Source organism: Bemisia tabaci, chromosome 8, assembly GCF_918797505.1.
Source record: "Bemisia tabaci chromosome 8, PGI_BMITA_v3".
Lineage (NCBI taxonomy): Eukaryota > Metazoa > Arthropoda > Insecta > Hemiptera > Aleyrodidae > Bemisia > Bemisia tabaci.
The window spans coordinates 8,382,708-8,405,239 of NC_092800.1; the positions used below are offsets into that span (position 1 = coordinate 8,382,708).

A 22,532-nucleotide genomic window follows, 5' to 3' on the forward strand; every position below is an offset into this window, starting at 1 on the left:
AATGAACGCTCGCAGTAAGTTGTGATCGCATTGTGAATACTTAACGATTATTTTATTAAACGCCGCGCAGTCCATACTAATGACGATTTTCAATCAAGAGCAGGCCGTGTTGTCGTGTTTTGCGGATATCACATCAAGTATAGCTCGATGGGAAAATATGACGTATTGCCAAGTCGAGCATGAGTTATATGAATCATACAACGATCACCAAAGTGCGAACCAACGTATCTCCATTGCAACGTTTCAAAAGTTCCGCACATATTTTATTTTTTTTGAGAGAAACAAGCCAACTTTTTAGCTTGAAAGTCATGCAAAATGCTCTGCTGACGAGGAAATAATCAATGGTTTTTTGCGAGAAAATACGTTGACTAGTTTTTCGAAGAGAAACATGAAGTATGACAGAAATCTGCAATGTCGCAATCGGAGATACGTATTTTCGCACTTTGGCAATGGACAAGTGCATCGAAGAGTGAATGCAGGAGGTAGATTTACGCTAACGAGAAGAACACTCAATGGTCATTCAAGTCAATTCATGTGAATGCGACTATTTTAACTCCTGGGATATGATTTTGCCTAATCGTTCAATGGGCCTGTTGCATGCAAGAGATACAGCCGTGCGAATAGACTTTTAAGAGGTTAAATGACACGAAAATTTACGATGGTCACATTAAAAAGTCTGAAATACACTCCTTACTGCGCAATTTGTGTTGTTAGGACGCGCTTTTTCAAATTTCCCCGCGTCTGGGGGCAGTTTTCTAACGGAAACAATTAACGGCAACTCGCGGCTATTTCCGGTCAACTAAAACTGACAACTAACCTAAAAATCGGAGCTCGTGACATCGTGAAATGAAATGTAGAAGGATTGCGTTGGATATTTAAAAGTTGATCGATTTGGTTACCGCATAAAGCGTATATGGACCACTGTAAGAGATCACGTTGGGTTTGTAAAACAAACTGAAGGAATAAATAACGACAACAACAACGACTCGGCATCTTCCGGAAATTCCGAGCCCGCCGTTTGCTCGTTTCCGGTGATTAGAAAACTGCCCCCAGGCGCGGGAAATTTGAAAAAGCGCGTTCCTAACAACACAAATTGCGCAGTAAGGAGTGTATTTCAGACTTTTTTAATGTGACCATCGTAATTTTCGTGTCATTTAACCTCTGAAAGTCTATTCGCACGGCTGTATCTCTTGCATGCAACAGGCCCATTGAAGGAAAATCGGACTTTGCTGCAAAAATGCAAAATTGAAACCACGCTCGGAAGAATGAGATTCTTGCCCGCTATTTTTGACAAATAGCCAAAATAGATCCTACCACTCAAAATGTTCGCATCCCTAGAAATTATTGTAGAACTTCCCGCTTTTACAACAACATACTGCTAGAGAGAGGAGTCTCAGCTTGTAAATTTCCCGCATGTATCCGTCTTGGAAGTAGTCGAAAAGAATTTCCTCGGCTTTACACGACCGGTATTGATCATGGAACACAAGTTTTTAGAAAAGTCTCTCTTCTTTTCATAGATGAAAGCCAAAACTAAGTACACATGCCCCAATAATGCGAAGCAAAAGACGAGACCACTCAAAATACGCGGTTAGTCGAACGTCAAGTGTCAATATTTCAAATCCGCCGAACGCATAACCCTTCCACGTCGAAGAGTCGCCATATTTTTATATTGTGCGGATGTCATATTTCAGTGGGCCGCATTATAAAATACATCGAAAAGTCTTTGAAGTGACAATTTAATCGCGGGGTAATCATTTAAAAGTCACCTATTTAGTCGTATCACAGCCGCGCCCACTTCAGCCCCCCTCTCCCCCGTCCCCTCATTTTTCCCCCGGCGATTTTTCGTCTTCGATCGTCGTATGCTGCTCTCTTAGACACATTTATGCCGACACCGCTTCAACTTGCGCTGTTGTCAGACTGTCGAAAGAATATCAGGATTTTCCGTCAGGCGTGCGAAAAAAAGGCAAGAAGTTTCACACATACGCGATAATTCATTGTGCTGGCAATCGTGAAGAAAACAGGACTAGTCGATATTCCGTAAGGGCTTGAATTTGACCGAGAGGTATATTCTACGAAGTAACGGAGTAACAAAGTTGTTGAAGGGATCGATAAAGTAATTTCATCCTGCGTAACGCCTTAGGGACCATCTCAAGTTAGGAATAAAAGGTGAATCATAATTTTTCAGGAAGATGCAAATTCTGTCCTCATGTGTTTTTCTATCTATAGTATTTTCCGTATGTAATTTTGAACTTTTCTGCTCGAATCTGTTAATCAGCATCCGGCAAAAAACTGTAAGACTTTTCAATGATAAAGATGACTAGCAGTAATCATACATTTTTCTGAAAAAATATGTTTTCCTGTTTTTTTAGGCAATCCTCATGTGTATGTCAGAAGACCCCCCTGAAGATGAATTGGCCCTCGGCTTCCCCCACATTCTTTTTCTGAGTCCTCTCACGTATGGGGTCAGATCTCTATTGACCCCGTTCCCCAAGAAATCCCGCCTTTGGCCATCAGGGACGTCATCTATGACACTAATTGCTCCATCAATGATACTCACCGATGAGAATTCGACGTTTAAACGACTAATCAGGAAGATTAATTTCACATAAAAAAACCCACACTTGAAAACCACTTGAATGAGACGTTTTCTTGGTCTCCACGTACAAAGCGAGGAAGTAAACGCATCATGCTTCCCGATGGAACGGACACTGTAAAAGAAGTCTCTTGGATACAGAGTCCAGACTCTCAAAAAATTTAACAAGAAAAAAGACTCTTAATGATACAATCGGATTTTTTCTTGAATCGAGAGCCAAGCCGCTTAATTCAGGCGAATTTCTTTTAAATTCAAGCAAAAGTCCGATCGAATCAAGAGTATTTTTTCTCGTCAAATTTTTCTAGAGTCTGAACTCTAAATCCAAGAGACATTTTTCCTGTGCAGTCTCTACACTGAAAAAAAGTAGCTTGGATCAAGCATGATGATTCTTGAATTTGCCGCCAAGAATTTTTTTTTTTTCTTGCTTTAAGCTGACTTTTTCTTGATACAAGAAAAATAATGCTTGGGGTAAGCAAGAAAGTAGCTGATATTAACCAGAAAAATTCTTGATTTAAGAAGAAATACTTCTTGGCGACAAATTTAAGATTCTTTTTTTTCCAGTGTAGGGTGAACATCGAAGGCCAGATCAATCTCGCCGGTTTTCCGCGCGGCGTGGCAAAGCAGGCAACAGGCAGCAAGTCATGATCGGTAATTGCCACAACTAGACTTCAGTTAGGGGTACGCGGCCGACCGCTCGTAGATGCGTCAAGCCGTGGCTCCTCCCGTCTTAAGCACCCAACTCCATCTCCTCTCGAGCCTTGGGACGCATTATGTCATACCGTCGATAGGGCTCATCTTCAAGCGCCTTACGTCCTTGCGTCAACCGGGCGATTGAGTCTTTGGCACGCCACCGACCTAGACGCTCCGATGGCGTCACTGACTCCGAGGCTACCGTCAACGCTCCGAGAGATGCTATCGCCACCGCCCCCCACCCTTTTACCCCCCCCCCCCCCTGCCTCCCGCCGTACGAGAGTGGTCACTGTAGCCCGGTTAATTGCACTTGTTAATGGCCGAATTTCGAGAGTAAGAGCGAATGCACGGGTCTTTTATTGATTCAAGAATGGCCGCCGTTGTGGTGGAGGTTCTGCGGCTGGCGTCGCGTCGCGTCGCACGGTGGATCGAGTCAATAGGAAGGTCGGACAAAATTTGGAAACTTTGAAAGCTTATAACTCCGTTTATACAACATTTTCAGGTCCTAAAAGTGGTTCCATTGGTTTCCTCGTAAAATTTTCTTCCAATAGCACACCTGAAAATTTAAAATGTGACGAAATAAGCATCAAAATTTGCAGTTGTAGTCGAAAATTTCATGTCCGACCTCTTAAATTGACTCGATCCACTGTGCGGCGAGGCGCAAAGCAAGGAGCGGGAACGCATTTGGGATTGGGATTGGAATGGGTTCGGCTCGTGGTGAGGGAAGGGTTTTGAAAGAGCCTATTGCCCAATCGAAATTCTCGTCGGTGATATGACCGAGCAATGGATCTGTTTCTGCATTTGTGAGCTCTGATGGAAAATGAACTCTTTTCTCTGGGAGTAATTTTGAAACTTCAGGATGAAAAACAGGGGCGTTGTCCAGCTCAATCTGCGAGGGAGGGGGGCATTGCGTGAAAATAGATGAAACTTCAAAAAATGCCGCCAGTATCCATAAGTTGATACAAATTCATCCCGAAAAGAACAGCCTTGTAGTATAGCAGAGGCAATTATACAAATTCATCCCAAAAAGAACAGCTTTGTATGTAGTATAGCAGAGGCAATGATACCCCCAAATAACACCCCTGGAAATATCATGATTTGAATTATTTGTGTTTTCAACAATAATGTCTCTCCAAATGGCACCCATGTAAAAAATCAGAATTTCACTCATTTCTGTTTCATATTTGTTTCTAACTCCTTGATAATGTGCGTTTGACATCAAAGTTTCGATTTAATTGTACCTTTCCCCCTTTTTTGGCCTTTTTGAGCAAGAATCTTCGTCAAACACGCTTCTTTAAGGCACCAATAATTTAATCTCCGTTTTTTATCCCGAGGCCCTTTTTTCTGGTGGACGGTCACAAACATATAAGTACGTACGAAATTCCCACCACATTTTGCCGCCAAAACTACAGACGGAGCTATTCTAACTCAGCCGAACTCTGATTAAAAATTCCGAGGAGTTAGATAACCAAAATGAATGAGGATTTAAAAAATAAAAAAGAGAGAAGAAGATGAGGACGAAGAGAACCGATTACACGAACGCGTAGTCTGCCGTGCTAAGTAAAAACGCCGTACGAACCTAAAGGCGTTGCCAAATTTCATTTGAAACAACACGAATTTCCTGGTAAACTCATGAATATTTTCCTTCCAATTTTTCAGATAATTTTGTTTGTAATTTCACCGAGAGTCCCTGAAAATTTTAAGGAAAAACGTTCATAACTTTCCCCAGAAATAAACATTTTATCGAAGGAAATTTGGCAACCCTCGAATGTTCATACGGCGTTCTTCCTTAGCACGGCAGTGGTCGCGAAGGTCCAATATCGCGGGTAAACACGGATAAAGGCCGAGGCTCTGAACCCGTTCTTCGGAATCGATTAAAAAAAATTGATTATGAACGATCGCCAGTTTTTAATCACGAATCTTTCCCCTCACGAAGAGTGGTCGCGCTGCTCGGCTGAGCCTGAAATTCGTTATTAAGGCCATTATCGGCGCTATTTTCCGCCTAATTTTATTATTATTTTTAATGAGTCCGTTCCTCGTAAGCGATGCTGGGTTCCGGCGTGAGTCAGTTTCTTGTGTATCGTGTCCGTGGATTAGAAATCTGCGCTTTAATAAGGGAATATTTTCGGTGTACGAAATATTTCAAGGCTACAGGAAATTGGAGATGGGATAGAGGACCGCGATTGAAGATAATGTTGTTCGTTGTGGATCCAGAAAATGAAGAAAAAAAACAACTAATTCGACTATGATTCATTTTTGAGGAATTATTCTCTTAAATCAGTATCCAGGTTACTATCGCGTCAGCATCCTGTTGTCGTGGAATTGGTTTTTTCTCGAAGATATTCTTCAAATTATTATTTGAAAATCTTCTCTTCATGCGTGAAAAGTGAGGAAACATTGCCGTAAAATTTTTAAAGAAAAAAAGAAGAAAATTCTGTGATTTCTGGCTGGCGTAAAAATATTGCTCCATAACTGCTGAATTCTGGTTGAATTAAAAAGGTGTCCTAAAGAGAAGTTGTATCACGTAAAATATGAATAGGCTTGATCTGTAAAGTTTCCATTCATTCTCCGTTTGAGCAACTATTTCGACCTAGGAAAAGGCTTTAGGCATATTTTCGAGAATGAAGGCGCAGGAATTGTACCATTCTCTGAAACTGTCGTGTTCTACTCCAATATCTCTTCTCTTTCCGCTTTTTCGCTTCGTCACCAGATAACCAGTGTGCAAACGATCGTCCTATCTTATTTATATTGAAGCTTTTTGATCAACAGTTTGATGATGAAAGGCTCAAGAATCCTCTTATTTTTTTAGCTTTTAACCCCGGAGCTTCATCCTCATCTCCCTATGATCATTTTTTCAAAATGCATCTTCATCCTTCTATCCTCTTTAAAAAATACGTGTGACGATCTGTGTGAAAATTCACAATGCTTTAATATGCTATACTAATGATACTAATGCTGCTTTAGCCAGTGACTAATAATTTTATCAATTTTGGAGCAGCGAAGTAAAAGTAGGGATTTTGTGCATGGAACAGTCAATGCGGTTTTGCGTATCGTTTGTTCGTGATGAAGCATCCAATAATATTTGGAGACAAGGGAAAAAGCTAACTTTCTGAGCGTGGAGAACGGACGGAAAAGGCAAGGGATCCTATCGGAAAGTTTTGCCACGCCCCCTTTCGACCGGGACGAAAACACAACTTGCCGGTCGACTCCTAGCAGCGACAACCCGCATTGCACAAGCGCCGCGCCGCACACTAGTCCCACAAATCAAAGCTCGATGTAGAAACACTTCGAATGTCTCTCAACCAATTGGAATGATATCCTTGCATGTTTTGTTCCGTTTGGATCATTCAATTAATTAGGTATGCTAAGTGAAGTTGACTTGTTTCAAAGTGAACTCAAACAAATTGATGCCAAAGTGACTAAAATCTTGGCCCCGCTAAACCAGTTTGCACCTTTTATAAGTCCCGAGCATCTTCATTCGAATTTAACAAGTTGGGGCCTTCTCAGATAAAAGCAAGCCTGAAATCCTATTTTCATACACTGAATTTAAGAACAATTTAGATTATTCCGTCGAGCCTCATTCTAGGTGTAAACGTTTTTAAATCAGGTGGTGTTTTAAAAAGTTAGCGGTTCATTGAAGGTAACGTTTCGAAATTTTCCAAGCACAAATACAACTCGGGTCTTTGAGAGATCGAAGCCTAAGCTTGCCCTTGAAAATTCAATGAACTGTTACACAGTTCTTAGAGTATAATGAAAAATATCTGGAAATTTCACACTAAAATTTCATAAAATTTCACGCGAAATTTAATCCTTGAAATTTAAAATTTTCATTTATCGTCAAATTTTCCGTCTCAGAATTATTTGAAGCTCAAAGCTCCGCACAGCTGATGCCGCTATGTTTTTAATAACTCCCATCGAGCTCAAAGGGAGTAGAAAGCGACCAAGAACTCCCACAGAAGAAAATCTTGTGCCATCCGTCAAGTCGCAACTTGGCTGACGAAAGGGCGTAACTACACTTTAAAATATACCGCGTCGTCTTTACAATTTAATGCTTTTCCGGGCTCATCTGAATGTGTAGATATGTCATTTTGTCAGCCGGGCGAGGAAGTGGAAGCGATCGAGGTCCCCGAAGTTGAGGTCTTTGATGTGCGCCCACGAAAAACGCTAACCACCTCTCGACAATTAAGGAGTTGAAAGACCCAATCCGTCAAAATCAAAATCCGAATCCCCTCTCGGAGTTCCGATGATGCGGTTTCTGGCCCTCCCCTCCCCCACCTGCACCCGGGTACCGAAAAAATATGATTTACGAGATCGTTTAAATATGTTCCCCGGCGTTGCCAATTTTGGAGACAGCTGTTCTTCAATTTTGCACGGTTTTTCCATGTTTGCAATTTTATACCGACAGTTTGTGACAATGAATGATTTTCCAAGAGTATATCCAGAACAAATTCCGATTTCCTGATTAGCTGAGCAGCAAATTTGACTAATTTATCAAATACTATCAAAGTAGTCGAAGTTTCTACCAATATCCTGGTTTGAAGATTGTCTGAAGCTGGTCTAAAGATGTCAAAACTGTACCTCGTGAGATTGTTGTGTATGACTTTGTAGTAACCATTTCAATTATAATTCCATTCCCATGATGTGAAATTATGTATGAACATTCCGAAATCTGTGTTCAGATCTCACTAGACATGATTTTTAAAAATGACATTTGAGCATCCTAGTTTTTGGTTTATAAAAATTTTACAATTTCATCTTAATTTTTAACTTACATCGTCAAATTTTATTAAGCTTCCCATAAAATTGATCTCCTTTTCATCAAATCATCGCAGAATAATTTTTTTTTTTTTTTTTTTTTTTTTTTTTTTTTTTTTTTTATGTATATGTCAAATTGGACCTGCAATTGCACTAAATCGTACAGCAGAAACGCACTTTCAATCTAAAACTCATGTATTCCAGCAATTACATCGCACACTATAGTGTATCATTCGTGTAATGATATTCGTGTATGATTTCGTGTAATGTTATATCTTTAATTCGATCGTGTAAGACATCTGGACGTATTTATGCTAAAAGGAACTATATGCATGGGGATTGCGTGCAACATAGTTCCTTTTAGCATAGACATGTCCATCTTTGCTCCAGCTTGCCGAGTCGTTATCAATTTATGAATTAGACTGATAAGCTTTTAGACACACTGAAAAAAAAATCTCGGTGTATTTACTAAGAAAAGCGTAAAATTACCAAGAATTCAGGGTTGTATTTGATCCCAGTTTTTTCATGAAAATTACCATTTATGGAATTGGTAATTTTACCGAGAAATCTCGGTAAAATTCTTGAACTTTCTCGGTAATTTTACTGAACCTTAGTAAAAACGCCAATATTTTTTATCGACTGTGGTAGAATTACCGAGATAAAATGGTAAAGCTACCGGGAATTGATTACCAATAAAAGTGGTATTTTTACCTGAAAAAAAAACAGTAAAAATACCGGTTTTTAGGTAAGCTTACCAGTGTGTCTCTGTAAAATTACCAATAATTGGTAAAAAAAAGTGAGATTGTAAAGGTACTCACGGACCTTGGTAAAAACGCCGAGAATTTTTTTTCGGTGCACCTGCAAATTTGCCATGTAACACATTCTCGCGAGGAAATTGGCAACGCTGATTCCACCCGTGCGGTCGTATATTTGATTTCCGGTTAGTTAGAGCAAGATGTCAAAGTTGGCGGTGAACCGGAATGATGTCATTGCGGGCGGGTTCGCGCGAGGGGGAGGACCGGTGGGAGGGGAGGGGGTGGGTAGGGGCGCGGCAGGCGGGATACAGTTAAACGCACAGCATTTGCCAACTATCTCTTTTACAAATTGTTGAACGTGAATTTTTTCTCAATGCCCGCGCCATAATTTATACTCAGAGCGGTCGATGTACCAGCGGGTTAATCCGCGGCAGTTTTTGCGATTTTTTTCGGTTTTTCAGTCCTGCGGTTTCCTCGCGGAGAGGTCATGCTGCAAGGCAGCTGAAATTAAAGGGCTTGTTTACTTGCGCTCTTTGTTGAGCGAGTTTTTAACCGTCGTTTAAATCCAATGGTAATAGGCTGGTACTTTTTTCCTGGATTATTTGACGCACTTATTAAGTGACGTCATTTGACAAACCCCGTGAAGGTAGGCAACTCCAATGCATGTGCATGGCTGGTTGGTTGCCTACCTTTCTGGAGCTTTCGGAGGACGATCTTGTTTATACCCCGAAATTAAGAATTTTCCCATCAGTTTTTGATAAAGCACACTACTCACTTCTTTTTATCAAAATCTCGCGGCCTTCTCCGTGGTGCAGTCGGCATTCAAAACTTATCATCGGTTCAAAAGTTACAGCCATTTTACAGTACTAATGTTTCCTACCGCATTTTTACGAGATCTTAGGCATTTGAAACTATAAAAAATGAAAAGTAGGCTAAAATTTACTCTTAGGGAATAAATGTGCATTCACATTTGACGCATTGGGATGATGGTGACGTTTTCCCAGGGCAGCCAGAACAAGCTCTATCTCTCTTTCTTTCCTTCAAGAGAGTTCAACTCCACAAAAATATGGAAAAAAGTATAATTAAAAAGAAGTAATATCACCCAGGCCGCTTTCTTTTCGACCCGTTTCCGGTCGTTTGTTCTCCCACTCCTCGACAAGGCCGACCAATTAAACCACCTAGGCCGCTTCATTGAGAACTTGGAACTTGGGCCTACCCCGACCGGCGCTGCGTAAGTTAATTGAGAAAACCGGCCGTACGGTATCATTCATGAGGAAACTCATAGAGGCCGTAAATCCCATAAATAACAGGGAACCGAAGAACACCTCTTGGAGGGTTCTATCGGGCATCCGAAAGGAACTGAATGAACATGGATTCATCTGCATATCCGGAGATCTTAAAGGAATTGAGCGCACAATGGAAAACTCGATGTATTCAGCTTGAATAACGCTAAATATGAAAATTGAATGAAATTTGACTCAAGAAAGTGTAATTTTCTATACGACCTACTTTGGTTGGAGTTTCATATTGTGAACTACCTCCCAAAGTGAGCCTTACATAGATCCGTCCAATACATGTAATTAAAGTTTGAAGTACTAAAATTTGACTTTTCCAGTAATTTAATACAGCATTAAGTTTGAAATTCGGAAAATTGCTGCTACCCAATTTAAGTCTTGAGCAGTCTCTCTGGAATTATTTTGGAATTTTTGTCGTAACCGCTTAGTTTAATTAGATTTTATTAGATAGAAGACCATATCTCCACAACATTTTCATGAAGTTTTATCTGCATATAAGTAACTAATCTTTTCTATAAACTGTAGAAAGAAAACTTACAGACCTTCTGTAAGAAATTCAATGAAGTACTGATTAATGTAAATCAGGTAACGGAGGAAACATCTTAAAAAAAAAAAAAAAAAAAAAAAAAAAAAAAAAAAAAATGGAAATGGAATCATTCATTGATAAATCATGCATCATCCTCCGGTCAAGTCTTATTTTTAGCTGAAGAGCCTTTTTTTTAACCCTCTGTGTGCCAGAATTAATAAGGAAGGCATAAAAAGTTAGCGCCAGTAATAAGAACAAAGAAAAAATCAAAACACCGCACCCCGGCGCAGGTACTGATATTGAACTAATTAAAATTTTAAGTAAGAAGCCGCAGACGCCCAACAGTGTTGGCAAACTTCACATCGAAATAATCCATTTTCCATTAAATCGAACGGATGAAAAAGACCGAAGAGCAATTAGGCGAAGCATCGTTGCTAAATTTAAGTATATTTTTGCTAAAACTGTAAAAAACCAGACTTTTTCCGCACATTCTGGCAGCGCGGCACAGCGTCCGCAGCGTGGGAAAACTGTGAGCGTTTAATAACCAATAACAATTACACAACAAGGAGAAAATGAAATATTTTGTCTCTCCGGACAGGTCTCGATATTTCAAGCTAGGCTATTTATTTAGGAAAGGCTTGCGGTTTGCTACCGAAAGGCCCGGGGCCTCGCCGCGGCCCGGCTCCGAACATGCTAAATAGCCGCCTAACACATCCATTATTCGAAGCATTACATGTATTTTTAATTTATTTCGAATTTATTGGAGCTTAGCGCCCAGTCCCAATCGGAGAGAAATGCGCTTTGGCTTCTGTTTTCGCCGCCGGCCAATCGGCGCGTCTCATTCGTCTGACCGTCTGATCACGCGGCTGCGGTTCAGGGCCACGTTGCCAGGGCCTTTTTTCTACAAGATCTTCACAATAGGCAAAAGTGAGTGTTAATTATTCTCATATTGAGAAGAGAAATGATTATACACGTCATAGGCATCTTTAAAGCCGTATTTCCAAAGAGAAAACAAGAGCCGAAATATGGATCGCGGGCCGAGTGGCATCCTCTGCTTTTACGAGTCGTCTCTGATTGGCTGATTCTCCTTGTGCCCAATTTCTGGGACCCTTATGGAAAATAACGTGGGATTCATTTTTCATCGAAAATATCTCGATAAAAAGGAAAAATTTATACGTTGGCGATTTCAGAAATCAATTCTCCAGATTTTTGTTGAAGAGATTGATGGGTGGTAGATGACACTTTTCTCTCCAAAACATCGAACAGTTAAACCTGGAATGTGGTTTTTTCAATTGGAAATATAGCACTTTGGTGTCATTTTTGCGGTCTTTTGGCGACCTTTTGATGTTCGGATTCTTCTTCTTTTTCTGTGTTCATCGAGACCTCGTCTTGCAATTTTATCTGAGTTATTCCCTAATATTTCATGTATCTCCTGGTCTCTCCATATCGTGCTGATTGTATTAAGTAGATACAAATTGGATTACATTTTGCAATTAGGAACTGCATAATTTCTAGCCCAATCGTAAAAACAGTCATGCGCACACGGAGAAAAAAACTTCGTGCATGGGACCCGAAGTCTAGGTCATATGGATCTCTGAAGTTTTCGGGTCTCGCATCCGAAAACTGGAGGTCCAGCTGCCGAAGTGCGGATCAGAAATCGAGGCACCTCGATATGGACCGAAGGTTTCGGGTCACACCATCTGAAGTATCCAGTACATATAAGTACTTCAGATGTCTGACCCGAACTTCGGCAGTTGGACCTCAAGTTTTAGGATGCGTGATCCAAAAACTTAAGAGATCCATATGACCTCAACTTCGGGTCCCATGCTCGAAGTTTTTTCTCCGCGCACAGGAGAACTAATGGCACAAACGTCGTTTCTAAACTGAGCCAGACATTATAGTTCCTACTTGCAAAATGTAGTAAAAAATTGAGCTGTTGGATGGGAATTTGTTGAAATTCAAAGTTGGCAACACGGGTGAGTCGGGGCGGAAAACTGAATCCTTTTGCTTTCCGTGGCCGTGTTGGCACTTAGAGCGTCGGTCGTCTCTCATGCTAATGCAGTGGTTGGAAGTCGACCGGTCGTCCTATCCCGAGGGAACATTCGTCAAGTGTTTTTTCACGGAGCCGAAGCTGGCTCCTGGCTCCAGCGAGGCGTCAGACCCCGCCGAGGTCCGCTTTCCCGCTCAAAGGGTAGCCGCGACCGCGACCGCAGCACCCAAAGTTGCCGCTCCAGATCGAAAATCAGTTTAAAGAAAAATCAGGTACTTCAAAGGAGAAGAGAACCCCGGTAGATTTAATAACTCTAGATTACTTTAATCGACTCCAAGATTTTGATCCGTCGACCAACAGCAGACAGTTTTGATCTGTATGTCGATCGCCAAAGTGCGAAACCACGTGTTTCTAGGTTGGGGGCGTATGCCCTTCCCGGTCGTCCGAATAATAGGAGGAAGGGAACGGGAAGAAAGAAAGAAGGAACGGAGGAAAGACGAAGGAAGAACGTTAGTATTCGGTAATTACTTGTGGCAAAATTCACTCAACGTGGGTGAAAGATGCTTTAAAAGTTTGTATATTTTCTAGATGAAGCCCCCCGAACCCCCCTTTTTACCCCTCTCGTTCGAGATATCTGGATCCGCCTTTGACGCAACTCCGTCGCAATATTTCAAAATTCCGCTCCTATTTCATTTTTTTTTTCGAAGAGAAACAAGCCAACATCATACCTAGAATGTATAAAAAATAAATTCTACTAACGGAGAAGAAAAATCGTGAGGTTTTCAGGAAATTACGTTGACTAGTTTTTCAAGGGAAAAATAATGACTGGAAGTCTACAATGTCGCGAACGGAGATACGTGGTTTCTCACTTTGATCATCGATAAATTGTATTTAAATCCCGAGAAATAACGAAAACTTTAACCTAACATTACCTAACCTAACCTAACGTAACTCGACCTAACACAACCTTGCCTAACATTACCTTAGGACGTTTCCGTCACCAACTTTTTCAATCCTAGAATTGAAAAATTGCCCTCGGGGGGTTATTACTGTTTCCTCTTATGTGTAAACCCGGATACGGATTGTTTTTTTCGATGCCAACTCTCTGAATGCTTATTTAAAATTTACATAAAGTACACTATTTAATCGACCATTCATGTTTTCAAAAATAAATTCCAAGATATTTCTTGCACCATGAGCCAACGACGCAGACCGCAAGTCCGAGTTTGATTTGTTTCTCCGAAAGGAACGGGAGGAAATGGAAAAGCAGAAAGGGTGCGCGCAGGTAACCTTTAATTAAAAAAATAATCGCTCCAATAGCCACCGACAGATGGCTTATTTAGGAGCGGATCGATTTTTGTGTCCATTCGGTTTTTTTTTTTCATTTTTTTACGACGCCGCGAAGCGCCGGTCGACGAGAAGCAGCTCCGGTATGTTCCTCGCCCACCGCGCTCCGATTGGATGATGACCTTCCTTGACCTTCATTGATTCTCCGACGGATGTTGCTTATGAGTTTTTCCACGTTTGGAATAGGAAATAGTAGCGGTGCCCATCAGTGGCGTGACGTGCTTTGCGATACATCGATTGATCTGCCATTTAAACCTACGGAAAAGGATCGATATGTAGGGTGCTCGCAGCGAACACCTTAATAATCGATTCTTTACCATAGCTTCAAATGGGGAAATATCGATAATCGATTATTCACGCCCCGCCACTGGTGCCCATCTCTCGAGCTTTGCCTGTTTCGTCCGGAGCTTATGCCACCATGCTAAGAAAAAACAAGATAAACATTCGAATGATGCTAGATTTACTTTCATATAATATACTTATTTTTGAGAAAAATAATAAACATTTTTCATTGAAATTTTTGGACACATGAGATCGGACTACGAACAAAGTTCCCTGAATATGGTAAAATGATTGAAAAAATAATCGAGCTGCAAGCCAAAAATAAATTAAACAAATAATATTTCAAACTACATGAGATGAGATTTTTGGCATGTAGCTCGATTATTTTTTCAATCATTTTACCATGTTCTATGAAAGCCAGCCGAATTGGCATTAAAATGTGTTCCCTAAGTATGTGGGAAAAAATACTCAAAACTTTTTCCAAAAATTTACGATTCGTCGACATCTGAAAGCTCATACAGCGTTTTGCCTCAGTACGGCAGTAACACATGGCGCCACGTTTGCATCGAGAGAGAAAGTTTGATCCTAAAAACCGTAGTGCGACCGCATATTCGGTTAATGCAACCGTACTTTTTGGTTGATACAATCGTAATTTCCTGTCGGTGTAGGTGTGTTGCGGGGGCTCAAAAATGCCGAATTAATGCGTTGCGTATACTTTTGGAACGGCTCCTTAGACGACCAATAAGTAATATTGTTTTTACCTAAGTTTTTCCAAAAAATTGATGTAAACAATACGTCAATCCCATTTCAGTAGAAGAAACTTACTTTTTTCAGATACTATCGGATTTTTTTAACGGCTAATCGAATTTATGTGATCTATAATGATAGATTGCATTCGGATGCACGGAAAGATGGATCGTTCGAATGTGGTTGATTCTATTGCACGAAATCCTGACAAATTAACGAATAAAGCGTGGTGAGCTACATAACAGACTGTGGGACAGCCTTGAGAGTGAAGGATTCACGACACACCAAAACGCATACACAATCATTTCCTGTCTTACAACAATGAGAATAAAGAGTTGCCGTAATTTCAATGTTTATCAAACTCGCACATCACGCCGGACTGAATTGAATTCCTAAAAATTGTTATATCTCGACCAGTATTCAGCCTTGCTCATAAATAATGTAACTCTACAAATCCGAAACGAGTTCGGCTCTTTCTCACGTATTTTTAATTACTGGACAACCATTTTTCTCAAATTTTACGTTGTGATTGGCATGAAGATATATTTTCAAATTGATACTTAATTCTTGATCCAAATCTCCCATTTTCTCCTTTATTTTCCATTCTATGAGAAAACATTTCTTGAGGGAGTTGTTCTAAAAATGTTGTTTCCTAGTTCAATGTCAGCCCTCAATTATTCTGTTTGTATTTCCTCCTCTTCTCAATTCAATTTTTTCTTTGGAAATAGACTAAAAAGATTGTGTATTGCGTTTTGCAGGTGCCAGAAATACAAAGTGCTTTGGCTGGAAAGTCTTGTGGCAGTGATGCATGGCCAACAGAACAAGAAATTATGGTAAGGATTAAAACTGTTCACTCATCATACATGTATTTCGGGCACAATATCAGTAGAGAGTTGGCCGTGAGAGTACGGATAATTAGCCCACTGTCTTTTCTCTTCATCTTGCCTTGTCTCTGTCTTGTGTTCGTAAAACTTTCTCCCACTGAACGTTTTTAAACGAAACACTGAGAAATGATAGTGAAAATAAAATATGTTTTGTCCTAATTTGACCACCAGAAGGGCAGAAAATCTATCAAGAGCATTCGTAAAGTATTTAAAATGTCGGAATCGAATCATACAAGCAACTGTTTTAACTCCGGTGTAGGCTAATTGCATAGCAAACGATTTGAAGGAAAATTAACATTTTCTGCAAAATCGTCTGAAACAATCCATGCTTCACTTCTACTTTCCAAATTGTGTTTTTTCTGTCTAATTTACAAAAGAAGAAATAATATATTGAAAAGGCTTTTTTTATTTAAAGCTAGAGCAGGAAGCAAACCCAAGGGAATCTCTTACCGAAACGGTCTTAACAAAATATTAGAAAAATCATGATAAAACAATATTGGTAGATACACTTGAATAACACACTTTTCGAAGCTACCGAATTTTTTTCATAGGCACAGATTGCGCCACATACTATCAGAGAGGCTCCATGAAGTTTTTTTTTTTTTTTTATTTATTTTTTTTTTTTTTTTTATTGCTGGTTTATTGGCTTATGTTCCGTTGGAACCTACAGCCATCGATAGACAGTATTTATTGTCCTTGACATCTATAGGATCTGGGCACATCCATGCTCCAGGCTTTCAAATTTTCGGGATTAAGGCCTGGAATCTGTTTCTGCAGATCCACTCGTCAGTTCCATGAAAATTTGTCGCCACCACCGGGATTCGAACCCGGGACTATTGACTAGAGTCAGACGCGCTAACCACTAGGCCAACCTGGCCGGCCTCCATGAAGTTTATTATCTGTTTAGGCTAATGTGCTGGTTACACGCTCAAATTTCCATGAATTATCGATCAATAATGGTGACTGGTGCGCACCATCTACCATCAAATTTCTGCGGCCTGCAAAAATTTGATGGTAGATGATGGAACTGTGGGGCTCATCCTTCATCTGATTTCCACACAACCGTGCTTATTTCATGCTTATTTCAATCAACACGCTGTTTTAATTAATTTTACTAATCAATCTAGATAACTCTTGACCGCCATCTTGGTCATCATTTTGATCGGAATTTGACGGAAATTTGAGCGTGTAACCAGGCCATAACAGAGTTAACAAAAAAAAAATAAAGAAAAAAACGGCGGCATTTCTTTGTCTCGTATCTAAGATCCCTCAGCTTTTAAGTGTTCCATAGTTTAGCCATAGACGGTCCATTCGAAAACTTCAAAAACAGATTCCGACAGGAGAAAGAACCGAGGAGCAAACCAAACGATCATGAAAACAAACTTGTTTATAATCGCAACTAATGAGTAGAGATCAACCCGGAGAGCGGGTCCGAGGGAAAGGGTTGAAACGGAGTCGGCTTTTGACAAATTGGGGGAGGGGCTACCGATTGACCCACTCATCGGGCCTTGGGCGCGGGGGCGGGCTAATGATTTTGTAAAGATTCGAAAAAGGGTGTAGGGGGTGTCTGTCGACAACTCGACACTCAACGATGAGCGATGATCTGAGAGAGGCCCACCGTATCAAAGTGGCTTGGATTGAAAAGCGTCGACTGGGAGATACAATCGGTATGACTTGTTTTTGAGATGGATACTTTAGTGAGTGTCAAATGTATAATTTTTCCATGTGCGTAGACTACTCATTGAAATTAATTAGATCTCGATTTGAAAGACCTTTTATGAATCGTTGTATCGGTACCGTTGTTTAAATAAAGCATTACTGCTGTATCTTCTGGCCTGGTTACACGCTCACATTTCCGTCAAATTCCGATCAAAATGATGACCAAAATGGCGGTCGAGAGTTATCTAGATTGATGAGTAAAATTAATTAAACAGTGTGTTGATTGAAATAAGCATGAAATAAGCACGGTTGTGTGGAAATCAGATGAAGGATGAGCCCCACAGCTCCATCATCTACCATCAAATTTTTGCAGGCCGCAGAAATTTGATGATAGATGGTGCGCACCAGTCACCATTTGATCGGAAATTGATGGAAATTTGAGCGTGTAACCAGCACATTCATTCTTGGCAGTTCAACCCAGCATCTAGAGATCACGAGATCGATTCCTGACATTAGAATTCTATCAAGGAATTATATTTTTTTCGGTGCCTGAGACATAACTGTTCCATTTAAATCAAGGTGCCTTGCGCCAACTCCAGGAAAAATTTCTAGCTATAAATGTATCCTTATACACAAAAAAGGGATCTAAGTGCTCAAGGTAACCCAGAATAGAATTGTGAATATGGTTGCATAAAGGATTGAAGAAGTAATTTGCCGAAAATTTCAGCATTTAAACGTCCAAAAATGACGAACTTAATCATAGAGGCAACGGGTGTAACAAGTAACATTTTTTCAGCCGAAAAAAAATTTGCAAGTTTTGAAAAAGAGCTTGTAAGGATTTTACTCTGCCATTCTCAGACAGTGGGAGAAACATAAGCGGATCCAGATTTTTTGAACGGGGGCGTAAGGAGGGCCCTCCCCCAAATTTTGTTGAAATTATTAAGTATCTTTGCAGTATGAGATAATTTCAGCTTGAATAATTACCAAATAATGTACCTTTCTACTTCTTTCCTCATTTCTTTCCTTCTTTCTTTCCTCCATTTTTCTACCTCCTTTTTTTGGGCCAACGGGGAGGGGGGGGGGCGTACACGCTCCCTACAACCGCCTATGAAGAGAAAGGCTACCTTTTAAGGTAGGTGAGAGGTAGAATCCGCTGAGGTTGCGTCGGCCCGCCACCAGAAGTCGATGGATGGTGAGCCGCGGCCGTTGACTGTTGAAGTGCGGTCTGTCGGCAGCCGCGGCATAAATTGAAAACTCAAAGGGAATCTTTTTGATGGACTGTCAAAAGGGCCCCCGGGCAAAAACAGTAGGTCTTGGGTTTTTAAGGCAAATGGGCAGTGGACGGGAACGGGGAGCCGTAGCGCCGGACGCCTTCTAACTGGTTATGCACCGCGCACTGTTGCCTTTTATTTCCGATATTTCCAATTTTGAGCCTTGAAATAGCGCGGGGTTCCGAGGAGCTTAAAAACTTGACTCTCGTGGAACTACTCTGAACGTTTTATTTCTGATATTTTCGATTTTGAGCCTTGAAATAGCGCAGGGTTCTGAGGAGCTTAAAAACTTGACTCTCGTGGAACTACTTTGAACGTTTTATTTCTGATATTTTCGATTTTGAGCCTTGAAATAGCGCAGGGTTCTGGAGAGCTTAAAAACTTGACTCTCGTGGAACTACTCTGAACGTAAAGCTCTGTAATTTGCATTCTGCCACGTGAATCGGATATTACTTGAAGTCTTAAAAAATCACTAATTTTAAGTAAGTATTGGTGAAGAAATGACCATAGCCGATAGCAATCAGTAGAACTTTTTTGTTGATTTTCGCTGATCATAAACTGAAAAAGATTCTAAAACCTTTTCAGTGGTATTTTTTCACTAAAACTATCATTTCTTTGTAGAAAATGGCTCCGATTTTGACACTATGAGAATGTTTATCGGAAGATGATCGCGTCTATGGTGTCTAGTGTCTGGAAAAATGAGATAAATGGGGAAAAAAGATACCGGAACATCAGGTATAATGTAAGATATTCGGGAAAATCAGGGAGCTTGTCTAGGCATTAGTGCTAAAAACCGCCCCCAAGTGATTTTTTTTAAACTGGTTGTGTTTCGGACCACAGCTTCCGAGAATTAGAAAAAAATTTAACAATACAGTATTATCATTTGTCCACATTTAATTTAAGAGTTAAATTTAATTTTTCGCAAGAAAATCTAGAAGAAACTGAGACGAAACCCTAGAATACCATCAGGAAATTTTTGCCTGAAATCAGGAGGAATCAGTCAAAAATCAGATGATGAAAAAAAAAAATCAAGAATTTTAGACACGACGATCAGATCCGACATCGCGGCGTGTGAACGGCGGCCGGCTATAGCGGCCGGGCAAATGAGGCGATCACTCACCTAGCTTCAGCCTCAACTTCAGCCTGCCCCCAGCGACTTGCCTTCTCTCTCTCTCTTCATCCCCCCTCTCTCTCGGGCTTTATTTTTATCTCCCTCTTTTAGCCTCAGCCGCGTCTTGCCACCTCAGATTTTCAACCTCAATTTGAATTGTTTTTTTCCTTTCCTCCGCCGAGCTCTGAGTTAGCCTCCTTGACCTGAGCCTGATACTCGTCGCGTAATTGGATCAGATTTGACCTGCGCATGCGCTAAGACTTCTCTATGAGAACCGACCTGGTGTAAAACCTAGTTTGGTAGCAGAATTCGAAAAAAAATCCAGTCAAAATAGACTGTATTCGATAAATTAAACTAGAATTTTATCGATGTTGTATAATGACATCGATTAGTTCGAGACACTATTTTTGGGGGGGTTTTTAGGGAGTGTATGATACACGGAGAAAAAAACCTCCTGCGTGGGACCCGAAGTTTAGGTCATATGGATCTCTGAAGTTTTCCGATTGAGCATCTGAACACTTCTGGCCTAGCTGTCGAGGTTCGGATCACACATCTGAAACCTCTTACATCTGAGGAACTCCAGATGAGAGAACCGAAGTTTTTCGGATGTGAGAACCGAAGTTTTTCAGATGTAAGAACTGAGGTTTCAGATGTGTGATCCGAACCTCAGCAGCTGGACCTTAAGTGTTCGGATGCTCAATCCGAAAACTTCAGAGATCCCTATGACCTGAACTTTGGGTCCCGCGCACGAAGTTTTTTTCTCCGTGTACATGTATCACGGCAATTGCAGGCAGTAATTACAGGCAGTAGTGCTGAGCCTTACAACTTTCGGATCCAGCCCTACAGGCTGTAGTTAGACCTATGCTAGAGCTCAGTGCTAAGTTGTATGTGCTTACAGTTGGACTAAATTTTGCATCAAGAAACTAAGATTTCTAGCTCACCCCGAAAAGTTCTACCTTCATGGGGAAACTAATGGCAAATACGTTGCTTCTAATTTTAACCAGAAATAAGACTGCTGTGCTAAGGAAAAACGCCGTATAAACATTCGACAGTTGCCAAATTCCCCTTGACATAACATGTATCTTTGATATTTTCGATTAAACTGTGTACAAAATAGTCTGACATTTTTGGGGAAAAAAATATTCACAATTTTCCCAGCAAATTCGGTTTTTATCGAAGGAAACTCGACATCTTCTGAAGGCTCATACGGCGTTCTTCCTTAACATGAAAGCATACTTCCTTTTTCCAAAATGTAGTCCAGTTTATGCTCGGAATAGTTCCAAAAAACTCATGACGTCCAAGTATCTCTTGGCGAAGCTCCCGCACGAGGATTTCCCTGCAGCTGCTCCGCAATTTTTTCATAAAACGAGCATGACGCCTCCCTCCCTAAGTTCGGTCTGTGGGTCACGACCGGGCTAAACATATGCAGCGGAGCAATAACCACGAGGTCAGATCTAATTTATGCCTGCACGCGCATGCGCAGGGAGGGGATTGTCAACCGCTTGTGACGTCTTCTTCTGCGCAGCCTTTGACATTCTTGGCTCGGCGAGACCGTTACCGGACCAAAAAACCAAGCCCGAGGAAAATAATCATAGGTTATGTATTCAAATCGAGGCCCGCCTGCCAAATCGCCTCGTTTAAAATTCAGTTCCCGCCACGAAACCGAGCGGTTCCGCGGCTGCGCACTCGCTTCAGCACAACCGGTTGGGCACGGAAAGAGGGCCGAACCCGTGAAACCGGTGCCCGATCAACGTGGGACGCGATAGGACCGTGGATCCTTCACTCCTCCCCGGTAAATTGAATTAATCAAGGGGGAGGGGGGTCAGTGACAATCGTGGCGGATGCGTCCATATTCTCGCGGCGATGGGTCCGACCAACCAGTCGGCTCGGTCGAACCGGTTTTCGGTATCGAATTAATCTCATTACCCGGTTTGTGTCGTCCTCTGACCGTGAGGTCTCGCAGGACACATTCTCCGGTGCAAGTATGGCGGGAGTGATGGCGCGATACAAGCATTCCTGGTCATATCTTCTCGGTGTGTTATAATGTTTGGAGCCCGAAAATGGTTTGCAACACCTGCGTTTTGCTCTCTAGCTGCTATTGATCTTGATGCGTTCTAAAATCATATGTTTCACGAAAATAGCGAGGTTACCAAAAGATCCTATGTAAAAAAATCGGTACCGTTCAAGAAAAAAAAACGCTGAAAAATGTGGCTCGAACTATATTTTTGACTCTAATTTAAATTTTTTAACTTTTGGCTTTGCTTTCCCTCTCAAGACAGTGTGATCCCAGCACTATGTTACCTCCTTGTTAGTAACTTGTTGAGATCACATTGTGTCACTTTGTTGCCAACAACTTCACATGGTATCAACTTGATTATACAGAAAGAATGGAGCTGCTGAGTTTGTCTACGCATTTTCACCAACTAAATCATGTCAGTTGCATGGACGTAACGCTATAACATTCGAAAATTACTTTGATATTGTGCCATCATGGAAAAAAATTGTTAGGGGTTCCATCATGTATGTAAAATTGTGGTATTTCTCCAATTTGTTGGATGATATGGTATGGACGTTTCCAATTAATTATGGTAGTACCGCAACTTTTGGGCTAGTAACCTAATTTATTG

The 22,532-nt window shown here is 41.0% G+C and overlaps 1 protein-coding gene across 1 annotated transcript in view; it reads left to right on the top strand.

The window, feature by feature from the left end:
• LOC109043241 (transcription factor Sp8) overlaps positions 1-22,532 on the top strand; it is a gene marked incomplete in the record, with an annotated part of 52,051 nt that overhangs the window by 6,567 nt on the left and 22,952 nt on the right. The window contains 1 exon segment of the mRNA XM_072303206.1: positions 15,739-15,813. Coding sequence (XP_072159307.1) covers positions 15,739-15,813 — 75 coding nt within the window.